Source organism: Fusarium flagelliforme (genome assembly GCF_020744385.1).
Source record: "Fusarium flagelliforme strain FIESC 12 MPI-CAGE-AA-0113 chromosome Unknown B0J16scaffold_4, whole genome shotgun sequence".
Classification (NCBI taxonomy): Eukaryota; Fungi; Ascomycota; class Sordariomycetes; order Hypocreales; family Nectriaceae; genus Fusarium; species Fusarium flagelliforme.
In genome coordinates this window covers 3,948,455-3,973,161 of record NW_025763506.1, presented here as the reverse complement: position 1 = coordinate 3,973,161, position 24,707 = coordinate 3,948,455, and the positions used below count along the sequence as shown (strand labels likewise).

The 24,707-nt window shown below is 49.9% G+C and overlaps 10 protein-coding genes across 10 annotated transcripts; 6 read left to right on the top strand and 4 right to left on the bottom strand.

Annotated features, from left to right (window-relative positions):
- The first annotated feature begins 269 nt into the window (after nt 1-269).
- On the top strand, nt 270-1,850 carry B0J16DRAFT_142968 (Bud-site selection protein). The gene is made up of 2 exons (XM_046121929.1): nt 270-575; nt 635-1,850. Exons 1-2 carry the CDS (start codon nt 390-392, stop codon nt 1,814-1,816), a joined length of 1,368 nt encoding a protein of 455 aa, XP_045983496.1. The 5' UTR covers nt 270-389; the 3' UTR covers nt 1,817-1,850.
- A 34-nt stretch (nt 1,851-1,884) lies between these two features.
- On the bottom strand, nt 1,885-3,475 carry B0J16DRAFT_356053 (cytochrome P450; the record flags this gene model as incomplete). Its single annotated transcript, XM_046129449.1, has 3 exons — nt 1,885-2,025; nt 2,068-3,289; nt 3,357-3,475. The coding sequence occupies 3 exons, from the start codon at nt 3,473-3,475 to the stop codon at nt 1,885-1,887; spliced, it is 1,482 nt and encodes a 493-aa protein (XP_045983495.1).
- Nucleotides 3,476-4,518: 1,043 nt separating this feature from the next.
- On the top strand, nt 4,519-6,672 carry B0J16DRAFT_142950 (thiolase-like protein). The gene is made up of 3 exons (XM_046121928.1): nt 4,519-4,858; nt 4,913-5,547; nt 5,608-6,672. Exons 1-3 carry the CDS (start codon nt 4,728-4,730, stop codon nt 6,201-6,203), a joined length of 1,362 nt encoding a protein of 453 aa, XP_045983494.1. The 5' UTR covers nt 4,519-4,727; the 3' UTR covers nt 6,204-6,672.
- Nucleotides 6,673-8,673: 2,001 nt separating this feature from the next.
- B0J16DRAFT_342808 (uncharacterized protein) lies at nt 8,674-12,705 on the top strand. The gene is made up of 5 exons (XM_046127930.1): nt 8,674-9,986; nt 10,356-10,372; nt 10,482-11,550; nt 11,602-11,868; nt 11,915-12,705. Exons 1-5 carry the CDS (start codon nt 9,153-9,155, stop codon nt 12,623-12,625), a joined length of 2,898 nt encoding a protein of 965 aa, XP_045983493.1. The 5' UTR covers nt 8,674-9,152; the 3' UTR covers nt 12,626-12,705.
- B0J16DRAFT_142904 (uncharacterized protein) lies at nt 12,698-13,437 on the top strand. The gene has a single exon (XM_046121927.1). The coding sequence runs from the start codon at nt 13,013-13,015 to the stop codon at nt 13,406-13,408; it is 396 nt and encodes a 131-aa protein (XP_045983492.1). The 5' UTR covers nt 12,698-13,012; the 3' UTR covers nt 13,409-13,437.
- On the bottom strand, nt 13,403-15,194 carry B0J16DRAFT_372618 (protein BFR2). Its single transcript, XM_046130478.1, has 2 exons — nt 15,093-15,194; nt 13,403-15,038 (listed from the first exon to the last, which is right to left on the bottom strand). The coding sequence occupies exons 1-2, from the start codon at nt 15,151-15,153 to the stop codon at nt 13,468-13,470; spliced, it is 1,632 nt and encodes a 543-aa protein (XP_045983491.1). The 5' UTR covers nt 15,154-15,194; the 3' UTR covers nt 13,403-13,467.
- A 325-nt stretch (nt 15,195-15,519) lies between these two features.
- Nucleotides 15,520-16,768, top strand: B0J16DRAFT_384905 (P-loop containing nucleoside triphosphate hydrolase protein; the record flags this gene model as incomplete). Its single annotated transcript, XM_046131466.1, has 5 exons — nt 15,520-15,582; nt 15,645-15,771; nt 15,825-15,944; nt 15,993-16,217; nt 16,413-16,768. The coding sequence occupies 5 exons, from the start codon at nt 15,520-15,522 to the stop codon at nt 16,766-16,768; spliced, it is 891 nt and encodes a 296-aa protein (XP_045983490.1).
- Nucleotides 16,769-16,990: 222 nt separating this feature from the next.
- On the bottom strand, nt 16,991-18,263 carry B0J16DRAFT_142866 (uncharacterized protein). The gene is made up of 3 exons (XM_046121926.1): nt 18,007-18,263; nt 17,246-17,945; nt 16,991-17,191 (listed from the first exon to the last, which is right to left on the bottom strand). The coding sequence occupies exons 1-3, from the start codon at nt 18,055-18,057 to the stop codon at nt 17,106-17,108; spliced, it is 837 nt and encodes a 278-aa protein (XP_045983489.1). The 5' UTR covers nt 18,058-18,263; the 3' UTR covers nt 16,991-17,105.
- Nucleotides 18,264-20,130: 1,867 nt separating this feature from the next.
- Nucleotides 20,131-21,933, top strand: B0J16DRAFT_266460 (uncharacterized protein; the record flags this gene model as incomplete). Its single annotated transcript, XM_046123421.1, has 1 exon — nt 20,131-21,933. The coding sequence occupies one exon, from the start codon at nt 20,131-20,133 to the stop codon at nt 21,931-21,933; it is 1,803 nt and encodes a 600-aa protein (XP_045983488.1).
- A 178-nt stretch (nt 21,934-22,111) lies between these two features.
- Nucleotides 22,112-24,594, bottom strand: B0J16DRAFT_415168 (uncharacterized protein). The gene is made up of 2 exons (XM_046133498.1): nt 22,384-24,594; nt 22,112-22,332 (listed from the first exon to the last, which is right to left on the bottom strand). The coding sequence occupies exons 1-2, from the start codon at nt 24,406-24,408 to the stop codon at nt 22,288-22,290; spliced, it is 2,070 nt and encodes a 689-aa protein (XP_045983487.1). The 5' UTR covers nt 24,409-24,594; the 3' UTR covers nt 22,112-22,287.
- Nucleotides 24,595-24,707: the final 113 nt, after the last annotated feature.

Here is a 24,707-nt window from a genome sequence, read left to right as displayed (position 1 = left end):
GTTATGATCGAGCTGGCCAGCTTATTAAATTAGATATGTCCGGACTTTTATACATCAACAACGTAAGTTACAGAGTATAAGAGCATATCACATGCATAAGGGAACATTATCCAAAGGAAGCCTAAGTCGCTATATAGTAGTCAAATTGTAGTCTTGACAAGAGTTAATTGATGTAAGTTGATACGCGGGCATTTAGAGTGAACCCCACCATCACCATGTGGACGAGGCTAGTATAAGAATTTACACCGTGTTTACCCACTACATTTGCCCGCATCTGGACTGTTATCGCCTTATCGCTCACACTGTAAGGAAGTTTTGTCGCGGCTCTGATTTAGAACTTTTTGCGACACAGCGAAAGTGACCACCAACCAACATAAAAAGACACAACCATGCCCAAACGAAAGCGCGGAGAACCCAATCTGGGAGAGAAGCTCGAGAAGCACTGCAATGACGTTTCTAAGGCCCTGAAAGCTGCAAAGGGTCTGGAGCGTCAGCGATACAGCAAGAGACTTCACGAAGATGGAGTCGAGCCTGCGAAGAAGGAAAGATTGGAACGAGAGGTGACTGTCTTAAAGGTAACAATTACTCATTCTGGGTTTTTTAATTAAATCTTTTCTAACTTGGATTCTACTAGTCTCTCGATCTCCATCAAACCGCCCGCGCTCACCTGTACTCGTCAATTCTTAAAGTCAAGGACCTTGCCGCATCACCCAACCTGCCCGAAGAGATCCGCACCGGTGTCCCCAAACCCGAACTCACAACCGACGAACAAACTGCCCTACATAATGTCACAAGTGGATTGTACAATCGCGAGCTGGTTAAGCAAGCCATCACCCGTGCCATCGCCACATTCTGTCAAGCCCTCGACGTCCCTCTGCCCGGAAAGGCGAAGCGCGTGAGAAAGTCCAAGAAGGAAGAGAAAGAGGATCAACCGTCAGACAGGATAGAGGAGGACTCCAAGGTTGAGGCGAAGAGTGATAAGGAAGACGTGCGCGCGTCGATCGAGAAGGAAGAAGAGGATGAGGAAGAGTCGGAATGGGGAGGTTTCTCGGATAATGATGAGCCTGCCCAGGAACCCGAAGATATCGATAGCGAAGACGCAGCGAACGAAGAGAAATCTCTGTCGAAATACGATCATCTACTAGGCGGATCTTCAGATTCAGAGGATGACGAAGACTTCATCAAGAAATATGCGCAGTTCAAGGGCAAGGAACAGGTCAACCTCGACGATATTTCCGTTTCCGGTTCAGACGCAGCACCCGATCTTGGCTCCGAATCAGAATCAGAATCCGATGCTCAAGAAGAGATGTCGGTGTCCGCATCTCCTTCACCACCCCCAGCCAAGAAGAAGAAGGCTAAGGCAGCAGCACCCGCCACTACTAAGGGCTCGACTTTCCTACCTTCACTCATGGGCGGTTACATCTCAGGCTCCGAGTCTGCGTCTGATATTGATGTCGCACCTCCCAAGAAGCGACTCGGTCAGAAACAACGACAGGCTATCGCGGAGAAGAAATACGGTAACAAGGCCAAGCACTTGCAAAAACCAGCTTGGGAAACAAAGCGTGGTCGTGACTCTGGTTGGGATGGTAAGCGCGGTGCTGTAGGACCAGATGATGGCCCACGAACACCCTGGAAGAAGGGCATTCGCAATCCTCTTTCTGGTGGTGCTAGAGTAGAGAGCAAGCCTGAGGTGAACAGGCCGCCGCCAAAGAAGGACGATGAGGGACCGCTACATCCTAGTTGGGCGGCGAGGAAGCAGGCCAAGGATGCGGAGAAGACGGCGGCGTTTGCGGGATCAAAGATTACTTTTGACTAGGCGTACACAAAGCATAGCGATACCAGGAGTCAATAAAAGTTTGGTTATATATAGAAAGATGGTTCTAGTTATGATACAGATGGGGATTCTCGATGCTGCACATATACAGGCAACCCTCCCTCCATTGGTAGAGTCAAACTGCTCTTGCTCACTCTTTCACCCTTAAAAGCAGGTTCAAAATCGAACAGAGGCACTAATCTTGCCAATGACTGTACCGCGACCAACTCTGCCATCTTCTTTCCCAGGCACACTCGCGGTCCGCCGTTGAAGACAGGAAACTCGGACGCTGGACGCTGAGCAACCGTCACATCTCCAGATGATGATGTAGTAAGCCAGCGCTCCGGGCGGAACTCGTCTGCATCAAGGCCCCATGTCGTATGCGAACGGCCCATTGCCCAAGCGCACCAGACTACGATTGCACCGGCTGGTAGGAATGTCCCGTCGGGAAGGGTGGTTGCTTGTTGGGCTTGCTTGATTTCGAAAGGGATGGGAGGTCGAAGGCGGAGTGATTCGTAGAAGACGGCTAGAACATATGGTAGTCGTACTGGTGTGAGAGTTTCAGGATCGTTCTCGGCTTTGGTACCGGCTTCATCTCGTAGGCTCTCGACCGATTCGCAGAGCTTGGTCGCCACGTGTGGATGCTTCATGAGAAGATACAACGTCCATGTCAGAGCCTGTGCGACTGTATCTCTCCCAGCAGAGAGGTAGTTCAGGGCAGCATCTGCCACAAGAGTCTCATCACCGATGGAGTCAAGCAGAGATTGTATAAGACTTCCCGGTGCGTCTGATTGAGTCTTGCCCTCCGCTGCCTTGCGATCTGCGACAGCACTTGTAACGATACGCTTCCCGTACGCTTTGACGGTTGCTATTGATCGTCGCATCCGAGCTCCGGTGAACATCTCAGTAAGAAACCAGAGGGGATTCTGGAATCTTTCAGCAGTCGCCCCAGAAGCATGCTCAAAAGCAACCGTAAAGTCATCATCCGCGTGCATCTCCATGTTATATGCCATACGTCCCATCAGCTGCGTCGTCACCTCATGAACCACAGCTTGCAAATCTACCACCTCTCCTCCGCCTTCCTTCCCTTTAAGCACATCAATAGCTTGTTCCAAATACTTTGGCAACCTCTCACTCGTCAAAGTCTTCAAAGCCGCCGCAGACAGGAATCGCAACCCCGCCTTGCGCTGAAGCCGCCAGAACTCGCCATCAACATTGATGATGCCATGACCGAAGAGATCCCAGGAGCGCTGCTTAAAGAAATCGCCCTTTTCAAAAACGCCCTCGTTGCGGAAGATGAAGTCCAGATTCTGCGGGTCGTTGACGATTACACCTGGTGGTAAAGAGGGGACCGTGATGTGAAGGGTTTCATAACCGTAGAGACGCTCACAGCGGTGAAACCACGAAAAGAGCTTTTGACGCGGTTGAAGGAATATGATTCCATTTCCTACGAGTGGCAGTGTGTTTGGTGGTTTTCTGCTTGGTGGTTAGTATATGTTGGCCAACTTGAGATGGTGCAAGCATAGGGTAAGTTGTGACAAACCTGAGAGCCTCGCCATTGCGAGTAATTTTCGGTGTTCTCTTCTCCCAGATATACAGGAAAATGATCGCCACGGCTGCTAGAATGATTCCATCCCGGAGGCTGAGGCTGAGAAGAGCCATGATCGGCTCGGTGACGCTGTTTAGTTGCAAGGTCGAAGTTGTCGCAGTCTCAACTACTCGAAACGTACGAGATCATGATGTAACCTCAAATCGACCCATTGAATGAAAGAAACTTGTTTGTTTCATTGACTTCCCAGATAAAGAACAATTCCCTTCTGCGCGGGAGTTTCTCATCTAGCAACTATTGCGCAAGTATTCGCGATATAGTACGAGACGTATTCGCAACTAATGCGATAATGTCTGCAACATAAAGTGGTGTTGTCGCTCCTCGTATTCGTTAGCGACAAAGATGGCAACCTTTACACAATTGACAAATTGACAATCAAGAATTCGCAGCAGCTAAGAGATGCAGAGAGACCTCCATGTCAGCTATCAGTCCCTCCGTCGGTGTGATTGACATAAGCCCACCACCTCGGCGGGATGACGTTGCAACGGAGGGCACCAAAACATCTCTTAGCCAGGGGCGAACCAACGAGGTTTCAGCATTAGTTTCACAGATTTAATGGAAGTTATCACAGGATAGTCTAGACTAGATTTCCTTGCTTGCGGTTAAAGACTCAGATACTGTATTTGTCTAGACACTTCAATTCAATTCAATTGCGTCAGCTGAACGCGTATATATGCTAAATATCAATAATTTGCCCAGAACAGACAAGCGAAACTTTAAGCTGCCATATCTAAATGACAGAATAGGCAGCTCATGTCGTGTCTATTGGATGTTTGCATATATCTTGGCCCAAGCATCGCATAATAACCCCTCGTCAACCCCTCCAAACAATACCCGAGACAGTACTGTTACATGCCTACTCTCTGGGTTACCTCCCGTCGCGTAAACAAATCCTCCATCCTTACACATCACTATCCTACCTTCTTCCTCTTACCCAGTTACGAATACTCCATATACAAACACACATCGCCATCTCATATTTCCCCTCTTCATTCTTTCCTCACCCCTGCATTCAACCTGCAGCTACCCCCCTAGCTCTGGCATCAAGATAGCGTCATCGATTAAGCTCACGCGGACAAGACGAACGAGATAACAGACATTAGCGATTAAACACGTCAACGATATTGTTTTGCCTCGAGTCCAAGGAATTCAATTGAGTTTGATCGACGTTGATACTTCATCTGATCATACTGGAGATAACGTTGCAACGCTCAATCGCTGTGTATTGATTCTGTTCTATCTACCTCAACCTGAACAAAACGTTGGGGATAGAAAACGCCACAAATTTCACGAAAAGCTTCAACCATGGCAGCTCCAAGCGCGTTTGGAGAGCTGGGTCTCTCCATCATCGGCCTGAGCGCTGAGTATCCGCCTCATTCGTTAGATTACACTTGCATCAATACTCTCAGCGACAGATTCTATCCCGATACACCCTCGTAAGTCGGCTCCCTGGACTGTAATTGTGTCAATAGCTAATCAGATCATGACAGTATGAAGAAAGTTCTCGGAATCAACAGATATACTGGAATTGATACACGATCGTCTATTGGAACACCAGACCACCCAGCCGTGAACAAGAAAGAAGCCCCGTCAATAGCTGAGCTCCACAGCATATTCCAATCTGACGGTGTCCCACTCGCAATTAGAGCTGCTCGCAAGGCTATCGATGAGGCCAAGATCGATACGCGATTCATCACACACATAGTCGCCACAACATGTACCGACAGCGCAAACCCGGGTTTCGATCACTTTGTCGCAAAAGGTCTAGGCATAACTCACGGCGTCGAGAAGGTCTTGTTGCATGGCGTGGGCTGCAGTGGAGGACTGGCGACTCTTCGAACAGGCGCAAACCTGGCTCTGGGACATAAAGCACGGGGACTGCCGGCCCGCGTTCTATGTGTAGCACTAGAAGTCAGCACCACTATGGTGCGCAGTGAGCTAGACAGCATCAACGAGCTGCAGGAGACAAGGATAGGCGCTTGTCTATTTTCTGATTGTGGTAGTGCCGTCGTATTGAGCAATGGTATCGGTGAGCCTTCTGAACCTGTGTATGATCTGCTCGGCTGGGATCACAGGACCATCCCTGACACAGAGGATGATCTGGGCTTTGACGTTGACCCAGTCGGTAAGCTCCGGCCCTTCCAACTGGTCGGAATAAAATACTGACAATGATATCTCCGTACAGGCTGGAAAGTTATACTGACACCTCGCGTGCCGAAGCTCACTGCTGCCTCGATCGGTCCAGCTTTCACAGATCTTAAAGCTTCTCTACCGCAATTGCCCCCGGACTACCAGAATGCAGCGGATTTCGACTGGGCCATGCACCCTGGCGGTGCTACCATCCTTTCTGGTGCCGAGAAAGTCATGGATATCACTCCAGAACATCAGCGAGCAAGTTATGACACTTACATCAACCACGGGAACTCGAGTTCAGCCACAATCTTCAGCGTCATGGATCGCCTGCGGTCAAAGGAGATGGATGCTATGGCACCGGATGGCCGGGTGCGCGACTACGTTGTGGGATGTGCTTTTGGCCCTGGTATAACAGTTGAGATGTGTATGTTGAAGAGAAACATGACTCCTAGAACGGGTATTACCGGCCTGCAAACACCGCCGGAAACACCGGCCGAAACCGAGACGGAGCCAAGTGAGACCGGAGACGGGGGCGAGTGGGACACCGAGAACAGCGGGTCGCCGGCCGAACGGAACTCTGTGTCTGAATCGCAAGATCAGTACACAAAATTTATTGCTGAGTCGTTAGAGTCTTTAGATCTCGATTAGAATAGAGCAGAAAAACGTGGTGGCTTGCCCCAGTTGCGGGACAGCTTAGTGGACCGGACCATAGTATTCAAACACGACCCAAATAATACAGTTTGGTAGATAATAATGCCAGGGACATTTGTAAGCCTCTTCCAAGGGTTGCAACCCTCGTCTATCGCTCGAGCCATGTCATTTGCATCGATAGCCATGATGTTGTTTAACTGGGATTAGTTCGTTGTAACTGCACTCCTCGAAAAGGACGGGTAACAACACCCGTACGAGATACATCTGGCGACAAATAGATATTCAGAGACCTGTCGATAGGTGTACTGTGACCCCCAGCTCGCTCAGTTGCCAAGACATCTTTCGCAATGTGTCAGTCGCTGCCGAATACATTACCGATTTGAGCCAGGTCCGCTTTTCGTTTTTGGAGAGCGAGATGAAACCTTGTGTGACCGTGCCTCAGTTCATGGTTCACCGACATGGGGCACTTCTGGAGTTTTGAACGAGGATGAAGCTGGTTGCTGACTTAATCAGACTAATTTCATGTTGTTTCTGTTCCAATATATCGATACCCAGGGACTGGGCAAAAGCAATATAGTAGCTGACGATCAAATACTGGCTTATAATTGGCTCAAAAAGGTTTAGTGATAGTCGAGCGGTCTGATCGCAGTATTGACTGGGTTGCCTTTAAGATCGCTTGGCAGTTCATGATGTATGCTTGTCGCGCCCTCACTTTCACGCCAACGACTAGAATATAGGCAAACCAGGGTTAAAACCACAAGCGTTGGTCCCATGCAAGGGGAAGGGTAAGAGGGGTCCTGTAGGGCAAAAGGCGTGAATGACAACAACATACCTCAGATTATCTAATGTCCTTGTACACATTAGTTACAGTACTGAAGTGGACTCCCCAGCTTAGACTTTGCCCAGCCAGACTGAGGAGTGGTACGAGTATATCCCTATGACTCATGAAAACTAGCTTGCCGAGAACCGACCACTCTGACGTGAACGAGATCGCCCAAGCGCGTGGTTTCGAGGCTGAAATGTGCATTGATGAAGGTGTACCGCATCCGCATCTTCATCTCAGATGCCGAGGCTAGTGGAGTGCTCGGCAATAAGATAGACACGCTAGCCAGTAGGGAATATTCCTCAAACACGTTTTTGAGCTTTGTCATTTCGTCCCATATCGATGGGTTTAAGCACAATCTATCAGATCACTTTTGACGTTGCGTGATGTGCCATGTTTGATGGCTCATGCCGAGGTTTCAGGATCAGTGCAGAACCTAATCAGAGTGACATCGTGACAGGTAACCTAGTGGAAATGGACTAGCTGCCGTGGAGGATGCCATATAACCGGTACAGAGAGTGATGGGGCTTGCCGTAAGAGTTGCGAACCTCTGAGTGGATTATGCCCCACAGTGCTCTCAGCTTAAATTTGCTAAGTGGGTAAATTGATCAACCACCTCGTGGCATCGACAAGGCTAGGGCTCTCTGACCATCTGGCTGTGTGTCCGTGTCCCTGAAACATGCCTTTATAGGGATGGGACCCAAGAAGCAGGTTGAGGCTTCGACTAGTCATGGGATAACCCATTGAGTTCCAAGGCAACTTGGAACCCAACAGCTGCCGAAACGTTTTTAGGCCCAATCAAAAACAAGTGGAAGAAGCGATAGTCCCGAAACAGGAACTCGTCTGGAGAAGCAACCCTGTGGCTTGCAGATTTGACAACGTGATCCCCACTCGCACTAGCATGGTAGCTAATGAGGTTTCCCGCAGATAATCGACGGCGGCACGACTATCTTGTGATACGAGCCGAGCTCAAGTCGTATGAGAGGTGAAGATGGTTTCGTGGGTTTAAACTCTTGTGCACGGCGCGCAGAATGGCTTCTGATGATCCAGCCGTGGGGAAAGCGGCTTGATTTTGCTTTCGAGAAGCGATGTTTACATACATATCGTGGCGTACATCCGTCCGTGTCGACGCTATCCAGAAACACATAAATCCCCGTACACTGGATCTTCGAGGCTTTAAGCCGGTCAGGTAACAAGATAGTTTCACCCCTTTCTTCTCGAATGCGTGATGTATCAATGGCGGGGGTGGTACCAAGCATTCTGCAACCTTAGGCGAAGGTATACAAAGTAGTGTAGTGTGCGATACCGGACCGCTCGCTTCGAGACCGCGCTACATAGTTGACATCTGGTCAGGCAGCTAGGGTATGATGCCAATTGAGGAAACCAGCAGCGCACAGCTGAGGGGACTCCGCCCAGAGGATATGAAGACTGTGACTACGAGGCTAGGCGTGCGGCATGCGGCGTGCGGCGTGATAGGACGACGGCGTTCCAGGGGAACTAGAGGGTGTATGCTATCTCCACACGTAAGGCAGAGAACAAGGGCTGGGCGCTCTGAAGAGTTGATAGTCAAACAGTTCAGCGCTGGTGCAGTTGTTTAAGTTGAAGGAAATCCCCTGAGTGGCCGTGGCTAAAGAGTATGCTTAACCACGACATCGGAAAATCGCAAACGAAGAACATCGAAGAATTGTATGCGGAAACTTGGTTCATTTCTCGATATCGACTGAATCTTTGACGAAGCCATTCCCAGCCAACGACCAAGTGCATTATCGACGAGTTCACCACCGGCGAGCTGCAGAAGTATCACAGAGACATCGGCATAGCCGGAACTCAAGCGTTATTTGTCAGCCAGTCGACTATCAGGCAATACCAAACGCCTGGGATTTTGGCACCAAGGCAATTGTGTCACAAGCTTAATTGCTTGTTGAACTGGCTTGTATTGCCTTGGACTCGGCTCCGAGACTTGAGTCAATAATACTTGCGGATCCGGATCGTGTAAGAGGAGACAGCCGCTTATGGTTGGCTGCGGCTGAAATTTCCTCTACCGGCAGCGCCTCGAGCTTGGCGTCGTGTCATCGAGAAGGAAAGGAACATTCAACGGCAAAGTCAATTGAAAAGTCTATTGAATGAAGACTGAAGTGGACGACTATTATTCCGTCTTTGGGGTGATGGAAGGGGATGTTGACGACGGCGGAGTTCAAGTTGTTGATGCCGATGATTTCCAGGGTCAGAGTGTGGGTTCCGCTCCTTCCATCGCGGAATATCCGGGTCACGTGGGATCACCTCTAGGCCGTCATTATCCTGGCAATAGCGATGGTGGCACCTGGCGTTGGCGTAGGCGCAGTTCTCAGCGCCCGGTTCAAGTTCCAGCCGTACGGGGCCAAGGACTAGTCCCAGTTGCTGTAGCCCCAGATTCGATACCTTTCGCCCAATTCGCGTCACCATTAGCAGTTCGCGCTCACAATCACATCCACCCTCATTCTCATCCCCAAACGCACCTTCAGTCTCAGGCTTATTCGCATCCTCAAACACCAATCACACACCACATTCAACTCCCCTTGCAGAACCAGCAAATACTTTTTCCTCATCATTCACATCCTCAATCGCCCCTTGCCGGAAATCCCGGCCCAGTCAATGGCCATTTTGGCGCAATGGAGCAGATTGAGACACAAGCAAGCGACTTGCGATTCCTTACTCAAGTACCGGTCTTGAATCCTACTTCAAGCCCGTCTCTCGGCCCTGGTTCCGGCGCCGGACGAGGTGGAACTCCTGCCCGGACCCCCGGAAGCGCCGTAGGAGCATCTGCGGGTGCAGCTGTTGCTTACGAGAATCAACCAAGCCCAAGTTCCGCCTCTGTCGGGGACAATTCCGCCCACGGTGCGAGTGTGTCTAATGCCAATAAAAGGAAGTCAACAGATGAAGGAAACTCTGGGAAGCAAACCAGAAGTAAAAGAAACAGAGTGAGTCCTGCCCATTTGCTATGTTTATCCTCCCGCCCCAGGTCATCGTGATGCCAAAGAAATGAGATCGGATGGGACAAGGGGTGAGATAAGAGGTGACGTCTCTGGAAGATGAGACGAGGGTTAAGACGAACAATGAGGGTCTTTTCCAGCAGCGCGTGACTTGGCGATATTCGCCTATCGAAACATGATGAGGCTTCTAAGCGTCAAACATTTCGGCTTTCTCGTTGCACAACATAATCAGACCCAAGCTGCTGGGTCACCAACTCCTCTAGTCCCCCCCTCTGTCCTTGCTCCCCAACGCATCAAACCCCTTCTACATATATCATGCAAGATCACTTGGCTAACATACGATTTTCTCAATGACAGTATATATCAATAGCATGGTCAGTACACTCTCTTTGCTATATGTTCCCATTGTCGCCGTTGGCGTGTAACACAGTGGCGCACTCACTCTCCATCATCAACCCGGCGGATTCAGCTAACATGTCGCAGCAACGAATGTAAGAGACGCAAGATAAAATGCAACGGTGAAACTCCATGCCAGCGGTGCGGCAACCTCAACCTCGCTTGCCTTTATGCGCCCAACTGTTGTTCCGGAAGCTTCAAAGAGTCAGACGAGTTCAAGCAGATGACAGCGCAACTTGGCCGACTTCAAGAAGAAGTTGGCTGGCTGCACCAGACAGTCAAGACCATGCAGACCGAACCTGCACGTTTCTCTTCGGGCGGTGATCGAGTAATGTCACATGGTCATGGCACACCAACAATTGCGCCTTCACCGTCCCATAGCTCCGCTTCGTTCAATCGTAATGATGGTTCAAAGTATGGTTCTTTCCGTGGCCCCACGAGTATGGCCTTCAGTCTGGATGTTGCCAACAACACCATCAACAACATGGGGTACAAGGGCATCTCTGACGAAGAGAACGTTCATATGACTGAAGGAGCGGGCACGATGTCCTCACGTCCAGGAGATCCCCTTCACGAATTCGACAAGGACGAGATGGTCCGCCTGTGCCGCCTGCACGAGGAAGAGATAGGCATCATGTATCCGGTGCTGAATATTCAAAATGTCATATCTCACGCCAAGGGTCTGTCGAATTATCTCGAATCAGTCCGACAACAAAATCCCCGAGAGCTTATCAACGACGACAAAACTCTACAACTTAAGATAATCATGTGCTGTGCGCTAGTGGTAGAAGACCATGGACATAGCGACAAAGCAATTCGCTTGTTCGAAAGCATGGAAACAGTGCTTAACCGAAAACTCATGGCTGAAGCTGCTGATGTCGGAACGCTACCAATATTGGCCCTTGTCGCTGGCTATCGATTCCTGTCCAATGATGAAATCCTGGCGTGGCGCGTGATGGGTCACGTTGCCAGGTTATGCTTGGAGCTTGGTATTCATCAGAGAACAGGTCTGATGAGGATTCAGGATGAAGAGGAGCGAAAGAATGCTCTGGTCAGCTTCTGGTCAGCCTATGTCCTAGACAGAAGGTGGGCTTTTGCAACCGGACTTCCTTTTGTCGTTCAAGATGAGGAGATTGACTCACAGCTCCCGTTTCCTGTTAGTATTGGTCTCGTGGCACGCATATGAACTTGGCTAATCAGATAATAGGAGGAATACCCGTACCTCGTTGCCATGATCACCTATTCCCGTATAGGCGCAAAGGTGTGGCGGCAGGTCGCTCATTTCGGTCCAATTCTTGCCCGTGATGTACGGTCTGAGGAGCTGGAAAACGTTGACCAAGAGCTGCTGCAGTGGTATGAGCAGATCCCTGAAGAGGTTAAAGTCCGCAACTGGGACAAAGAGAAGCACATTACCTCAACGCCATCATATAACCTCCAACGCTTGCGAATTTGGACATATTTGCGTTTGAATCAAGTGAGTATCCTGGAAAAGATTCTGATCACAAACTAACAGCCTTTAGATGCGAATCTGGCTTTACACACCTGTCCTTCATAGCGCGACAAGCATCATGGCGCACCCTGCGCAGTCAGAGCGTGTTGTCGACATTGCAAAAGACACCATCCGCTATCTCAGCCACTTAAATAACACGACCAACCTATACAGGCGTGTGCAGGTCTTTTATCACCAATTCCTTACATCAGCCATCGCCGTCGTCTTCCTCGCGTCCGTTCACGCTCCGGTACGCTTCAGTTCTAATTGCCGCGAGGAATTCTATATGGCCCTGGAACTTGTCAAAGACCTATCTGCCAAGAGTTGGGCATCACAGCGGCTATGGAGGACAATTCGCTCGCTCAAAGATGTGGCACCACGTTTCGGACTGAACCCTGAAGATGATCCGCAGTCGACAGCTGCGTTAGGAATGATAGGACTCGCACGAGGTCACATGGATCAACAGCAGGGCTTCCGTAAGCCCTCGGTACCAGGCCAACAGTCGTCAGCACCAGCATCAGACTCGGTGGCTCAGAACGGATCGCGTATCCAGGCTGAGATGTCTCGCATGTTTGAAGGCTATGTGGGTTTGAACGGCTTCCAGTACAACGAGAACGAAGGCCAGGGGCAGGGGCAGGGGCAGGGCCAAGGGCAAACCTCGAATGCTGAGGTATCTGAGCCACAGAGTGGCATGTATGGACTCGATGGCACCGTATTCGCACAATTCAAGGAGATGTATTGATGATCTATCGAAAGATGTCGAAGGACGTTAATATTAGAACCTAGTATAATTGTAATAAGTGACCAGACTTTTCTAAAGAATCTTTTTGAAATGGTCTGCCAGCAGATGCTGTGGCTGGTGAACTGCAAGAAGCAGGCCGTGAACATGAACAAAACCTCCCAGGAATTAAATAGGATGGACCATACGGAAAGAAGAGCTTCATTGAGATGTCGAATTGCCTCGCTATTCGATCCTTATCATCATCACTGTGGGTAAGCAGACCAAGCTTACTAAGTCACCCAATTGAATAAACACCATGTCCGATTATTTCGAACTTCCATTCATCTCAGAAGACATCAACACTAGAACAATTGATCTTCAATCCTCCAACAGCCCAAGGTTTTCACAATGGTATCTGCAGCAACAGCTCCGTTCGTCGCCCACGCCCTCATCGAAACTCCCGCGGCCTTCACATTCATCTTCAAACCATCCTCTCAACTACAACCTCTACCTCCTTCCGCGGCTCTCATCGTCCAATCCTTTGGTGGTCTCTTACTCGCTACAAACCTCATCGCTCTGGTCTTTATTCGTCGGCCTTTCGACGACGTCGCGCGCCATGTCGCTCTCGCTTTTGCATTCTGGCATATCTGGCCTTGCTATCGCGCTTACATGCGCATGAGTGGATATACAAAGGAAGAAGAAGCTTCAACGACGAAAACACTAGGAGGACCTGTGGTGCATCTGGGTGTTCACATCGTTCTGTTGACTATGTTTCTTGGAACTTGGTTATTCGGCAATGCCTAGATAATAAGTCTATGATGTGTGTGTATCTACAAATTACAACTTTTAAATGTGTTTCCCTTCTAGTTTCTGAACAATCTGAGTCCCGCCTCTTCAACATCTTCCATATCGTCGTCGCTCTCGTTCTCGTTGAGCTGCATCTTGCGTCCGAACAGTGTGCCGAAGAAACGGTCAATAGCGCCTTGCTCCCACGCACGTCGGTCCTCGGGAGCCATGAAGTTCTGCATCTTCTCGTGGACAGTGAAGCGCATCTTGCGGCCCTTGCTTGCCTTGCGATCGACGTGCTTACGGTTCTTGACATCCTTGGCAGCTGTGAGAACCACTGTAGGAACAGCCTCGCCAGCGCCAGCTCCTGATGAGCCCTCTACTGTTCGCTGGTCGACAAGCTCCTTGAGGAGAAGCTGGTAGAAATCGGCGTCGTCGTAAATGTCGCTGTCTTCTGACACGCCCTTGGCAGCCTGCGCGGGAGCGCATGAGCGAGGGGTACGGGAGCGCTTGGCGAGACGGTTGTCGGGGTCGATAAGTTGATCCTTGAGCGCGCTGATAAGTGTCTTGTTTCGCGACTCGAGACCCTTTGGCGCCGTGACGTTGACAGATTGCACCTTGCGAGACCACTTCTCCAAGCGATCCTCTCTAGACTTGATGGCTCTCTCCTCCTCTGCCTGCATCTGCTCCCAGATCTGGCTTGTAGTCATGGAGACGTTCAACTCGCGCTTGCGCTTCTCACCAGCGTGAGAGGGTCCGAAGTTGTCCTTGAGGCTGCTGATGGTGTTGAGGAGCTTGATGGCAGCCTCTTCAGCGGCCTCGTAGGGTTCTGATTCGGGCTCGGGGCTGGCGTCGAGGGTCTCGAAGGTGTTGGCGGCAATGAGGGCCTTCTGGAGACGAATTCGAATGTTCAGGAGTCCATCATAGGCCTTGCGCTGTTGGCGAATGGCAAGACCCTTGTCGACGTCGGGTCGGGTTGACAGAGCTGCCATCATAGGCTTTGCGTTCTGAGCCTTGGCCTTGGGGTCTTCCTCGTCGCTATCGCTGTCGCTGTCATCTTCACCATCCTCTTGGTCTTCGCCGAAGCCCTCTTCTTCATCGTCATCCTCCTCTTCATCATCTTCGGAGTCCTCGCCATCGACAAGAGCGTCAAGGCCATCGTCCATGTCGTCATCCTCAGAGTCAGAGCCCTCGAGCTCTGCACCAGCGCCATCCTCGCCATTGTCGGAGGATGACATATAGTCGGCGGCAGTAGCTCTCTTTGAAGCAGGCTTCTTGGGCTTGGAGCTTCCGCGGAAAGTGAAGTCCTTGAAGTGCTCCTCGTCGCTCTCGCCTAGGGCATCGTCGCTCGAAATCTCCGAGTCGTTGGCCTCAGCTTCGTCGCGCTTGAGATCGGCGGTCTCAGGGTCGTCAAATTCTTCATCGCCCTCGTCCTCATCTTCGTCCTCGTCGGATGCGCTCTCTTCTTCGAGAGCATCTCGTGAGACGCGCGAACCTCGGTACTGGGGACCAAGCGACAGGCCATCCTGCTTCCTCAGTTTGCTCTTTCCGACAGAAACATAGTGCTCGGTGCCAGCGTTCTCGTCCTCGCTATCTTCGCTTCCGCTGCCCTGCTCGCTCGCCTCGACATTGGCCTCAGGATCGTAATCTTGAAATGGTTAGAACACATGTCACGGTATAATAAGGATCAGTTACGACATACCCCTGGCGACAGGCTCATCCGCGTCCTGGAATTTCTTCGCGCGACCCTTTGCTTTAACCATTGTGAATTGGTTATTTGACTTTTTCTTTGGTAGAATGGTACAAAGGTCTACCACTAACAGTAGGTAGCCCCCACGTTGGAAATTTTCTAAGATTCGACCTTGAACTTTTAGGCGGTGGAAAATGGCAGAATTGTCACAGCTCAGCGTTAGTGGATGGTGCCCTGTAGAGTCCGCTAGCTTTGAGTTCATGGAGCGTTCACTGTGTATGAGTTTCCATGACACCTTATTTGGTCAGTCTCGTGTATTATTGACATAGGTAGACAACTTGAAATATTCATTCATTTTACGTTGTTAACACCCATAGAATCCGGCCTACACTCGGGCTGTTTATAAAGTCATATCGTACCTAGTGTCATTGCCCTCGAGATGAGACCAACAAACGCTCGGCTCTTTCAGAGCTTAAGAGCTCTTCAACATGAGAACCCACTGGTGAGTGGTCTCTGATATATGCCTACGCCTCTCAAGCTTGTGTCTCATTGAGTAAATTTCAGGGCCTTCCTCGGTCTGGAACACCTCCAACCTGGGGTAAACGTCCAGTCCGTCGCAAGATCACAGGCGTTGAAAAGGTGATTGCTGTATCATCTGCCAAAGGTGGTGTAGGCAAGAGTACAGTTGCAGGTATTTGATCAAGAGATATCGTAGGCACTGAGGCCTTTCTAATCTATATATAGCGAACCTGTCTCTGGCCTTTGCTCGTCTGGGTTTCCGTGCCGGTATCCTGGATACTGATATCTTTGGCCCATCGGTACCGACCTTATTTGACCTCTCAGGAGAGCCAAGGTTATCAAACAGTCAGTGGTCAATCGCAGAATAATCACACAGATCCTAATATCTTCCAGACAACCAATTGATTCCTCTGACAAACTATGGTGTCAAGACAATGTCCATGGGCTATCTTGTCGGCGAGAATGCGCCAGTTGTATGGAGAGGTCCCATGGTGATGAAGGCCATCCAACAACTGCTCCATGAAGTTGAATGGGGTGGCCTCGACGTTCTCGTCCTCGATCTGCCACCAGGCACAGGAGATACACAGTTGACTATCACGCAACAAGTCATTCTCGATGGTATGTTCTCACAGTCCTCAAGGTATCAGAAGAATTGGCCCTTGGAGGCATAAGAGACGAAATTATTTGGTCACTTTATGCCAGCTAAGACTAGCACTTATGCTACTTTATTATAGTAGCATAAGCCTTAAGAGGACAATTCTTCTGTTATGCACCTGACAGTTTACGGTGGTCACTCTTACTAATAAGAAACAGGCTCCGTCATCGTAACTACGCCTCATACCTTAGCCACCAAGGATGCTGTCAAAGGCATCAACATGTTCAAGACAGTTGATATCAATATCCTTGGCGTGGTGCAGAACATGTCTCTTTTTCAATGCCCTCACTGCCACGGAGAGACCAACATCTTTGGTTCCAACGCGAGAGTGGAGAAGTTATGCCAAGAGCACAAGATCGACTTCTTGGGAGATATCCCCTTACATCCCAACATCGGAGACGATGGGGACAGAGGAAAGCCAACAGTTGTGGCAGAACCTGAGAGTGAGAGGGCAAATGCTTTCCTTAAGATAGCGCAGGATATCTGTCCAAAGATCGATCTGAGCAGCAAATAACAGCCAGACTCACCAAATAAACAAAGCAAGGAATTATGCACAGTAACGGTTCCTATCAGCTCACTTAGTAAAACGCTCGAACTAAGGGGAAGATGTGATGTGCTCATATAATGCTATTTGATTGACCTCTTCTGGCCTGTCGAAACCCCCTCGCTCCTAAGTACTAGAATCAGAGAAGATAAACTGGAATAAACGCCAGAAAGATGAATCGTTAGCCTCTGCAATGATTAATTCTAAGGCATGTTACCAAACAAGAAGAAAGGTCCAGAAATTTCCAAACGCCCCCCGCATGCCCTTTGCGTGTCGAACCGAGTACCCTGCCAAGAGAGAATGGTAATTAGTCTAGCTCATCGTTCACTTGATAGATATGACGGCTTCGTGTGGGGTCTTTGCGCATTGTTTGGCCGGAGCCTGTGAAGCCAACTGGAACTATGTTAGTATCTTGTTTTGTTAATCGGTTGATAAAGGGACGCATACCTCTACCGTGGACACCTTCGGGAGTGCGGAACATGCTGTCCTTCTTTTGAGTCTTGCCAAACTTGGACTTTGCGCTGAATTCTTGCCACTTATTCTTATTCTTTTCAAGTTCCTTCTTGGCCTTGATTTTCTTTGGCTTGGGAGGCTTCACCTCGCCATCGTTTTCAGCTGCCTTCTTCGCCTCGGGATATACCGTCGCGCCTGCGGAGGTAACCAGTCCAGGAGCAGGCGGTGTCGCGGGCGCTGAAGTCGTCGGTGTTCCATCCGCCTTCCGCTTGTTAGACACGGGTCGGATATCGCGGGCTTGCAGAGTCTCTGTGTTATCGTAGGTCTTGAACTTGACGACATAGATGGGATTCGAAGAGGATCCAGTGATGGAGGTGATGCGCGCCGGGTAGAAAGCCTTGTCGCCAGAAACCCACTTGGCTAGGACGGTGTCGTTGACGTGATAATTCGCGGGAGCCGGTTCCTTCTCCTCGGCCGGAGTTGCTTTCTTAAAGGCGGGGTGGTTCTCGCGCGACCACTTCTCGGGCTCGGGTGGCGGTGATGGCTGCTTGGGGGCGGGCTTTGGCGCCTGCGCAGGCTTGAGCTCAGCAATTTGTTCATTGAGAAGATCGATGAAGCCATTCAACTCGTCCTTTAAAATTTTGAGTTCGCCGTTGTCGGGATCGTCGCGGAGCTGGCCAAGAACAATTTCGAACTGGAAAGAAACTGGTCAGTACGATGTATTCAAGCGTCAGGCATGGGAATGGGTGTCGCACCTGTTCTTGGTAGGCCTTCTTTTCCTCTTCGATTTCAGCGATGGACGACATGGTTGCGGTGTTTGCGGGCGTTCGGCGATGGGGTAACTGATATCTGGAGTTGAGGTAGGTCTGACAAATGTTTGATGGCGGCGATATGTTGGTTGTTTGCCAATACAGATACACAGACAACTGACAATGAAGATTGAAGTTAAAGGTCACGTGCAAAGTATGCACTGTAACAAACACGCACGCACCAGGCGCCCCAGCTTATCCCCGCCATCAAAGAAAGCTTCTAGAAGAAATGATGCAAAAGGGTGTGGAAGGATTCAAATTATTGATGATACCTAAGTAATTTCATGTTACGCAGGACTCCCTGTATCGTTGAAATCTTTCGTGCTCTAATCAGTTGCTAATATTCAACAACGAAGCCTAATGCAGGTGGATTTAGTTTCCCTGCAGAAAGAGTTTAGAGATAGCCTACCTAACGAAGGGATATTAACACATGCATGTTAAACAACGATAGAATCACATGATGGCAACTCTCTATTTGGCACAACCTGACAACACACGGCATTGGCGACATAAAAGTTCCGTTAAAGATAGGATATATCTTGGCGATTAATATTCATATGTACCTTGATATTCTACACCAGTTCGGCTTACACTTGCACTGCACGCCTAAAGTCGGCCCGGGATCAGACTCAACAGTCAAAAGTCTAAAACCAGGACATGCCGGACCATGCTCAGTATCGTTCATTTGCTATCCCAACTAGTGATTCCGTGTCCGTGAGCCCCGGCCCATGGTTCGTGAACTAATGCATCATGTATTACAAGTGACGCATCCGTGAGTTCGGCTCAGCTCAGCCCAGCCAATTTTATACGAGTGACTCGTCTCTTTTTTTTTATGTGACAAAGTTCCACAGGCACAGCGAGGCTTCGTAAGTGGTTTCTCTCGGATTGCCAAAGAGGGAGATTCCTTTACATTCCGAGTGCGGCTCCGTCTCAGTTGTCGTTAATAAGGTAACTTATCATATGTCTACTACAATGGTTATCTCCTGTTGATCTCTCATCTCATCTCTTTGCTCACTCTCACTCTCACTCTCACTCTCAACAAGTTCACTCGCTAGTCTCATCAGGCACCTTGACCTACCTAATCATCTCTCGCTCATTCACTAGTCACTGTATTTCTCATTAGGTAGTGCTCTGCCTCTGCTGTGTTGTCAGAGAACTTAAACTTCCACCCCTCTTCGGAACCAGCGAATCTCACTCGTCTCTTTTACAAAAAGGCTTCATTTCATTTGATTTCCTCTCCGAATCCATTACAAGCTGGTCCTAGCATCTCGGCAACACTAGTTCCTAGTTTCAATCTCCGCCATTTTGTTTGCTCCTTCGTTTCGTCTGGGGCTTTCCTTGCCTTTTTTACTTGGTCTGTGTTTGGGGTCTTGGTCTAGAATTACTCGCCTAGACTATCCGTACTAGACACTACGTCAAAAAGTTGTTTCTCCTCCTTTGCGCAATCGCATTTTTTCATTCTCCTCCCTTCTTTACTTTTTGGCTATCTGTCTTCATATCTCATCGTATCGCCATCCCCAGACTCTTTCTCAGTGATCGTCGGAGATTATCTCCGCCCCTCCACCAAGTTTCGACCTCACCGATTCTTTACTTGGTCGATCCATTGAACATTGACATCACTGAAAGGAGCCCTAGACTGAGACTGTACAAATCCGACCTACACTTAAAGGGAGCTCCATATTCGGCTACGGGAACGGAACTACAGTACTCCATACCATTCGCGATCCGACAACTGCAAATTTCATACTCTTATTTGTTTTTCTTACAACGTTTCTTATTCTCGATCCTGGACCTCCTTTGCGATTCGCCCTTCCAAGTACTTGCTCATGATAATATATGCTCGGGTCGTCGGTCCGGCCAGGAGGAACATAACACTGTAATCGCAAAAAACAAACAAAGGGGAAAACGAGAACCGCCGTCGCGAAACTCCCAATTCTCTACAACTCGGACCGATCTGATCAATTCGTTACCGAGAGAAATTGCGCGCAACCTTTACGTTGTGTATTATACCACCTCTGCCCTAATACTACCCTCCCACATCTACATCCTGCCCTGCAGTACAGTACAGCCATGCCTCACACCCGAGATGCGGACAGCGCATCGTCCACGAGCGGCCAATCAAAACGGCCTCCGCTCAACCATCAGGAGAGTGATACCCAGAGCGAGAGCAGCGGCGTACAGAGCCAACACCAACACCAGCAACAACGCCGACACGTTCGTCATCACCAGCGACAGCACACTGTTGGCCACCTCCATCACGCCCGAGGCCCTGGCTCCAAAACAGCACTCAAGCAGCCAAAGCTAAGCCGTCGACATACCGACACCCCCGATCAGATCGAGCAGCAGCAGCTCCTGCATAGAAACGCCGCAGCATCCAATTCCCATCGACGAGCTGCCAGCGACGCCAAGCTCTCATCGCGCGACTCTTCCTCGGGCAATCTCACAAAGAGCGCGTCACAAACAAAGCTGACCAAGAATTCCTCGAGTACAAAACTAAACAAGAGCCCCTCGAACACCAAGATTGTCAAGAGCCCGTCCCACTCCAAGCTCAAGCGCAATCGTTCACATACAGAAATCGGCAAGCGAACGCGATCTGCAGAACTCAAGCGCGCCTCGAGTACTACAATTGTCTATCAGCCTCAAACCTCTGGCGGCAAGTCGCAGGTGCATTTCGATTTGGGTAACGAGGAGGACGAATGGGTTGATGCCAGTGGTTCCAACTCGCCGTATCTCTCCCGCAAGGGTTCCCTCAACAGCAGCAATCACTCTGTTCATCCCGACGACCGCTCGAGACCGGTAACGCCAAGCGACATCGCCGCTTTCAAGCAGGCCGAACGGGAACAACAACCGGAACAGCAAAATTCGACGAGCCCAGAACGAGAGACGGCGCATCACAAGGAGTATCTTACATCCCGCATCCTAAAGCGCACTCCATCTCACGGAGCCCCGCCCCAGATGAGCGCCGACCTAGCGCAGATCTCCCCGCGGCACTTTGCACCAGCCTCTGCTGAAGCCCACGGGTCGGGGACTCTTGCAGGAAGTAACACGGATGAATTGACATCTCGGTTTGTCGAGGCAGTTGGTTCTGGATTGACTAGTGACGGCTCTTTCTACCGGGCCCCTCGAGGAGAGTTCCGTCGATTTGATGATGTTCCCCACAAGGCTCGCTCTGTGACTAGCTTGAAAGATGATCTCGATGAGCGTCGACAGCCCCCCACCAGTGCACCAAAGGAAGAAGTCGACGACAGCGCTCTGGCACCCAAGACAGCCAGGCGCACAGCGCCACCCGCTGCCCAGACATCACGGACGCAGCAGAAGCTTAACTTGCAACGAGCCAGTTCTGTGATCGAACCTGGGCAGGCAGTTGGTGGTGTTGGAGGAGTTGTCGGCCATACGCCGCTTATTGGCGTTGGTGGTCCTGGTTATGATGGAGGTAACAGTCGAGACCCTCGTGTCGGCAAGCTCTTGGAACGCACCGGTATGGAGTATCTTGTCGTTCGACGATACCAAAACCCTATCGCGCGTTCAATCGAACGCCTCAACCACCTCCCAGGTGTAGCAAAGTCGTTACGCATCCCGCATTCTTACTCGGCCTCGACAAACGGCAAGCGATCTGGAGATCTCATGATGCGGCAGCACACTCGTAATGTCAGTATGCCAGATGCTCGATCGCGGCCTGTTACACCCAAACGTGCTACCTCGATTCGCACCAACGGCGCAGCGTCGAGCTACGACGGTAACGACGACGACGGTAGATTAACGGATCGATTAAGCGGATCAAGCCTTGTTGGGGGCGAGGAAGAGGATGGAACGACCACTCTGCTTAGAAACCTGTGGGAGAAGTCCGCAGAATTGAGTGCCAGCACGGATTAGAAGCCTGCGTTTGTGGCCACATATTTGTAACTATAGGGAAAGGGGCGCATGGTGCATCAAGGATGGGAAGTGCTTGGTTAGCATATAGGTATAGAAGGCTATGAGTCGAAGACGTCACTTTTAGAGCGTCATATAATGACAATATGTTTTATAATAATCTTATTCCAGAATTTACTTCTGATAATTGAAAACGAATCGGGCTTGTATATTGTATGAGTGGATCTACACGTCTAAATCTCTTTCTTCGATTCCCAAAGCATGCCTCTCGTAATCCAATTAACAGCCACCCTGTCCGAACGCCAATGATGCGCTGCATGCTTCACATATTCTGGTTTAATACAGAACTCTACACAATTATATATTCGGTGAAAGTTGATCGTACTTGACACATCGTTCCACCTGGTTGATGTTAGCACATGGGTAGCTGAGATGAGTACTTCGTGAACTTACGTCTTCAATACTGGCTTGCATGAAACGTCTGGCCTCTAGGCCTAACCACACCATGATCATAGAGAAATCTCCGGCCTTGGCCATATTTGTACCACTCTGAGCGCTAAGCTGTCGAAGGATTGGCAATGAGCTGCTAAGTAGGTCGACATCGGGGTTCAAGCTGCGACCGATACCCTCGAGAAGCAGAATGCTAATGACGACGTTGACGAAATCTCCCTCGAGTCGGACATGGTGATTTCGAACCATGCTAAGCACCTCTTGAAGAATATCTCCAATCTTGACATTGCCGAGGGCCAAAGTACGGCTCTTAACACTCAGAACAAGGTGCTGCATTTTGAGAGCAAATACTTCCTTATCCAGCACAGCGTCGGGTTGACGACAACGTTCGCACATGAGATGACCGGCTTTATACCCGTCAAACTCGGCGACAGCACGGAAAAGGTCGAGGAAGTTATTGCGATTCACAGCATTGAGCTCTGTTACTAATCCCGTGTCGATGAAGATGAGCTGAGGACGGAATCCCTCAGCATCAATTTTAGCCAGTTCTTCCTCCCAGGCCTTTGGGTCCTTACGATGTCGGTAGGGTCGAAGTCTCTCGAGCACTTGCTCAGTGACGTCCTCCGCTTCATCAGGATGAGCCTTGGTCATCGTCTTTCGCAGGCGTAGCTCTGGGTGGGCCGATTGGTAGAAGCGCACCATAATATTGCCAGGATGCAAATCAGCGTGGACGAAATTGTCAAGCAGCAGCATGCGAAGGAAAGCGTCGAGGCCCTCATCGGCAATATCATGTTGGAAGACTCCACCGCCGTTTTCCATAAAGTCTGCCAATGGAATACCTTGGGCATACTCCTCGATCAAAACGTTGCGAGTTGTGTACTCTGTGTAGGGGTATGGGAACCAAGCTGTGGACCGATCCTTGAAGTTCTTGCGGAAAGTTGCCAAGTTCGCAGCTTCTATACGGAGATCAAGTTGAAGCTTCATCATTTCTCCAAACTGAGTTACCTCATCTGGCAATGAAAGCCACTCGATGGTCGGGATAAGATTGAGGAGAGAAGCAAAGAAGCCCATAATGCGAAGGTCTCTTCTTACTGTCTTCTCTACACGGGGGTGCAGAACTTTGACAGCAACGTATGATGACGGTATCCTTTGTGGTGAACTTTTCAGTACTGTATCGACGTTGCGCTTGACATTGTGCGCCAAGGGGTATGAATCACGCAGATCGGCCTCCTCGGGCTTGGCTAGACCAGGCTTCAACTTGGCCTTATAGACCTGAGCGATTGCACCAACACCTAGAGGTTTCTCTTGGAATTCTTCGAAGATCTCCTCGAAAGGACGACCACCAAATGCAGCTTCAACAGTGGTACGCGTAGCATGGAGCGAATGAGCTGGCGCATTCGAGTGAAGCTTTGACATGATCTCGCACATTTCCGTAGGGAAGATATCGGTTCTTGAAGCTGCCCATTGCCCAAGCTTGATAAAGGCCGGGCCAGCTAGTTCCATCTCGTTCACCAGGAAGCCATACCACCAGAGTGTCCCTGATCGCTCGTTGTCTCTATTGGGTTGTCGATCTCCAAAGTAAATGGCAGGGATTGTAATAATGACCGGTACGAAAATAACGACAAGCTGGAGGAAGCGGAATCCTGTGCAGACAGGTTCAATGACTAAGAGATCGATCAAGTACTTGATACGCTCTCCCAATCGCGAAAGACCTCTTGATTCAGCCGAGACACCTTTCTTCACTTCAGCTCGCGACGCTTCGAGCATGCGCTTCTCTCCGGTTTCTTGATCATTGCCATTTTCCTGTTGCGACAATTCCACGAAGGCAGCTGTTCCTAGTGCCACAGCACCGCCAGACGCACGCAAAGTCACTCTTTTCAGACCAGTTGTAGACCATTTTGTAAATCGAGGATTGCGTGAACTTTGAGAGGCGAATCGACGGCTAAGGATGGATATGTTGGGCCTGACGTTCGGACATGTTCGGAGGCCCGGATGGACGAAAAAGCGGCCTATTAGGCCAGCTCTCATCGCGACGGAGAAAGTGTCTTGTTGAAGAATTGAATAAACACGAACACTCTCATGTTCGAGAAAAGGTAAAAAGCGATCGCATTCGACGAGTGGGAAGGAAATCGTTGGAAGGCTTTTGGTACAGTAGATATTAAAAAAAGAGACGAATGCGTTTACATGTGCTAATTAATGATGCAACGACTCTTGCAGGGATGCCCGCGGTGCCCCTGGCTCAAGCTAACAAATGGTGTTAGTGACGTCGAGCTACTAACTAAAGTGACGTACAAAGTACGCACTGATTATCACTATCGGCTTATCAG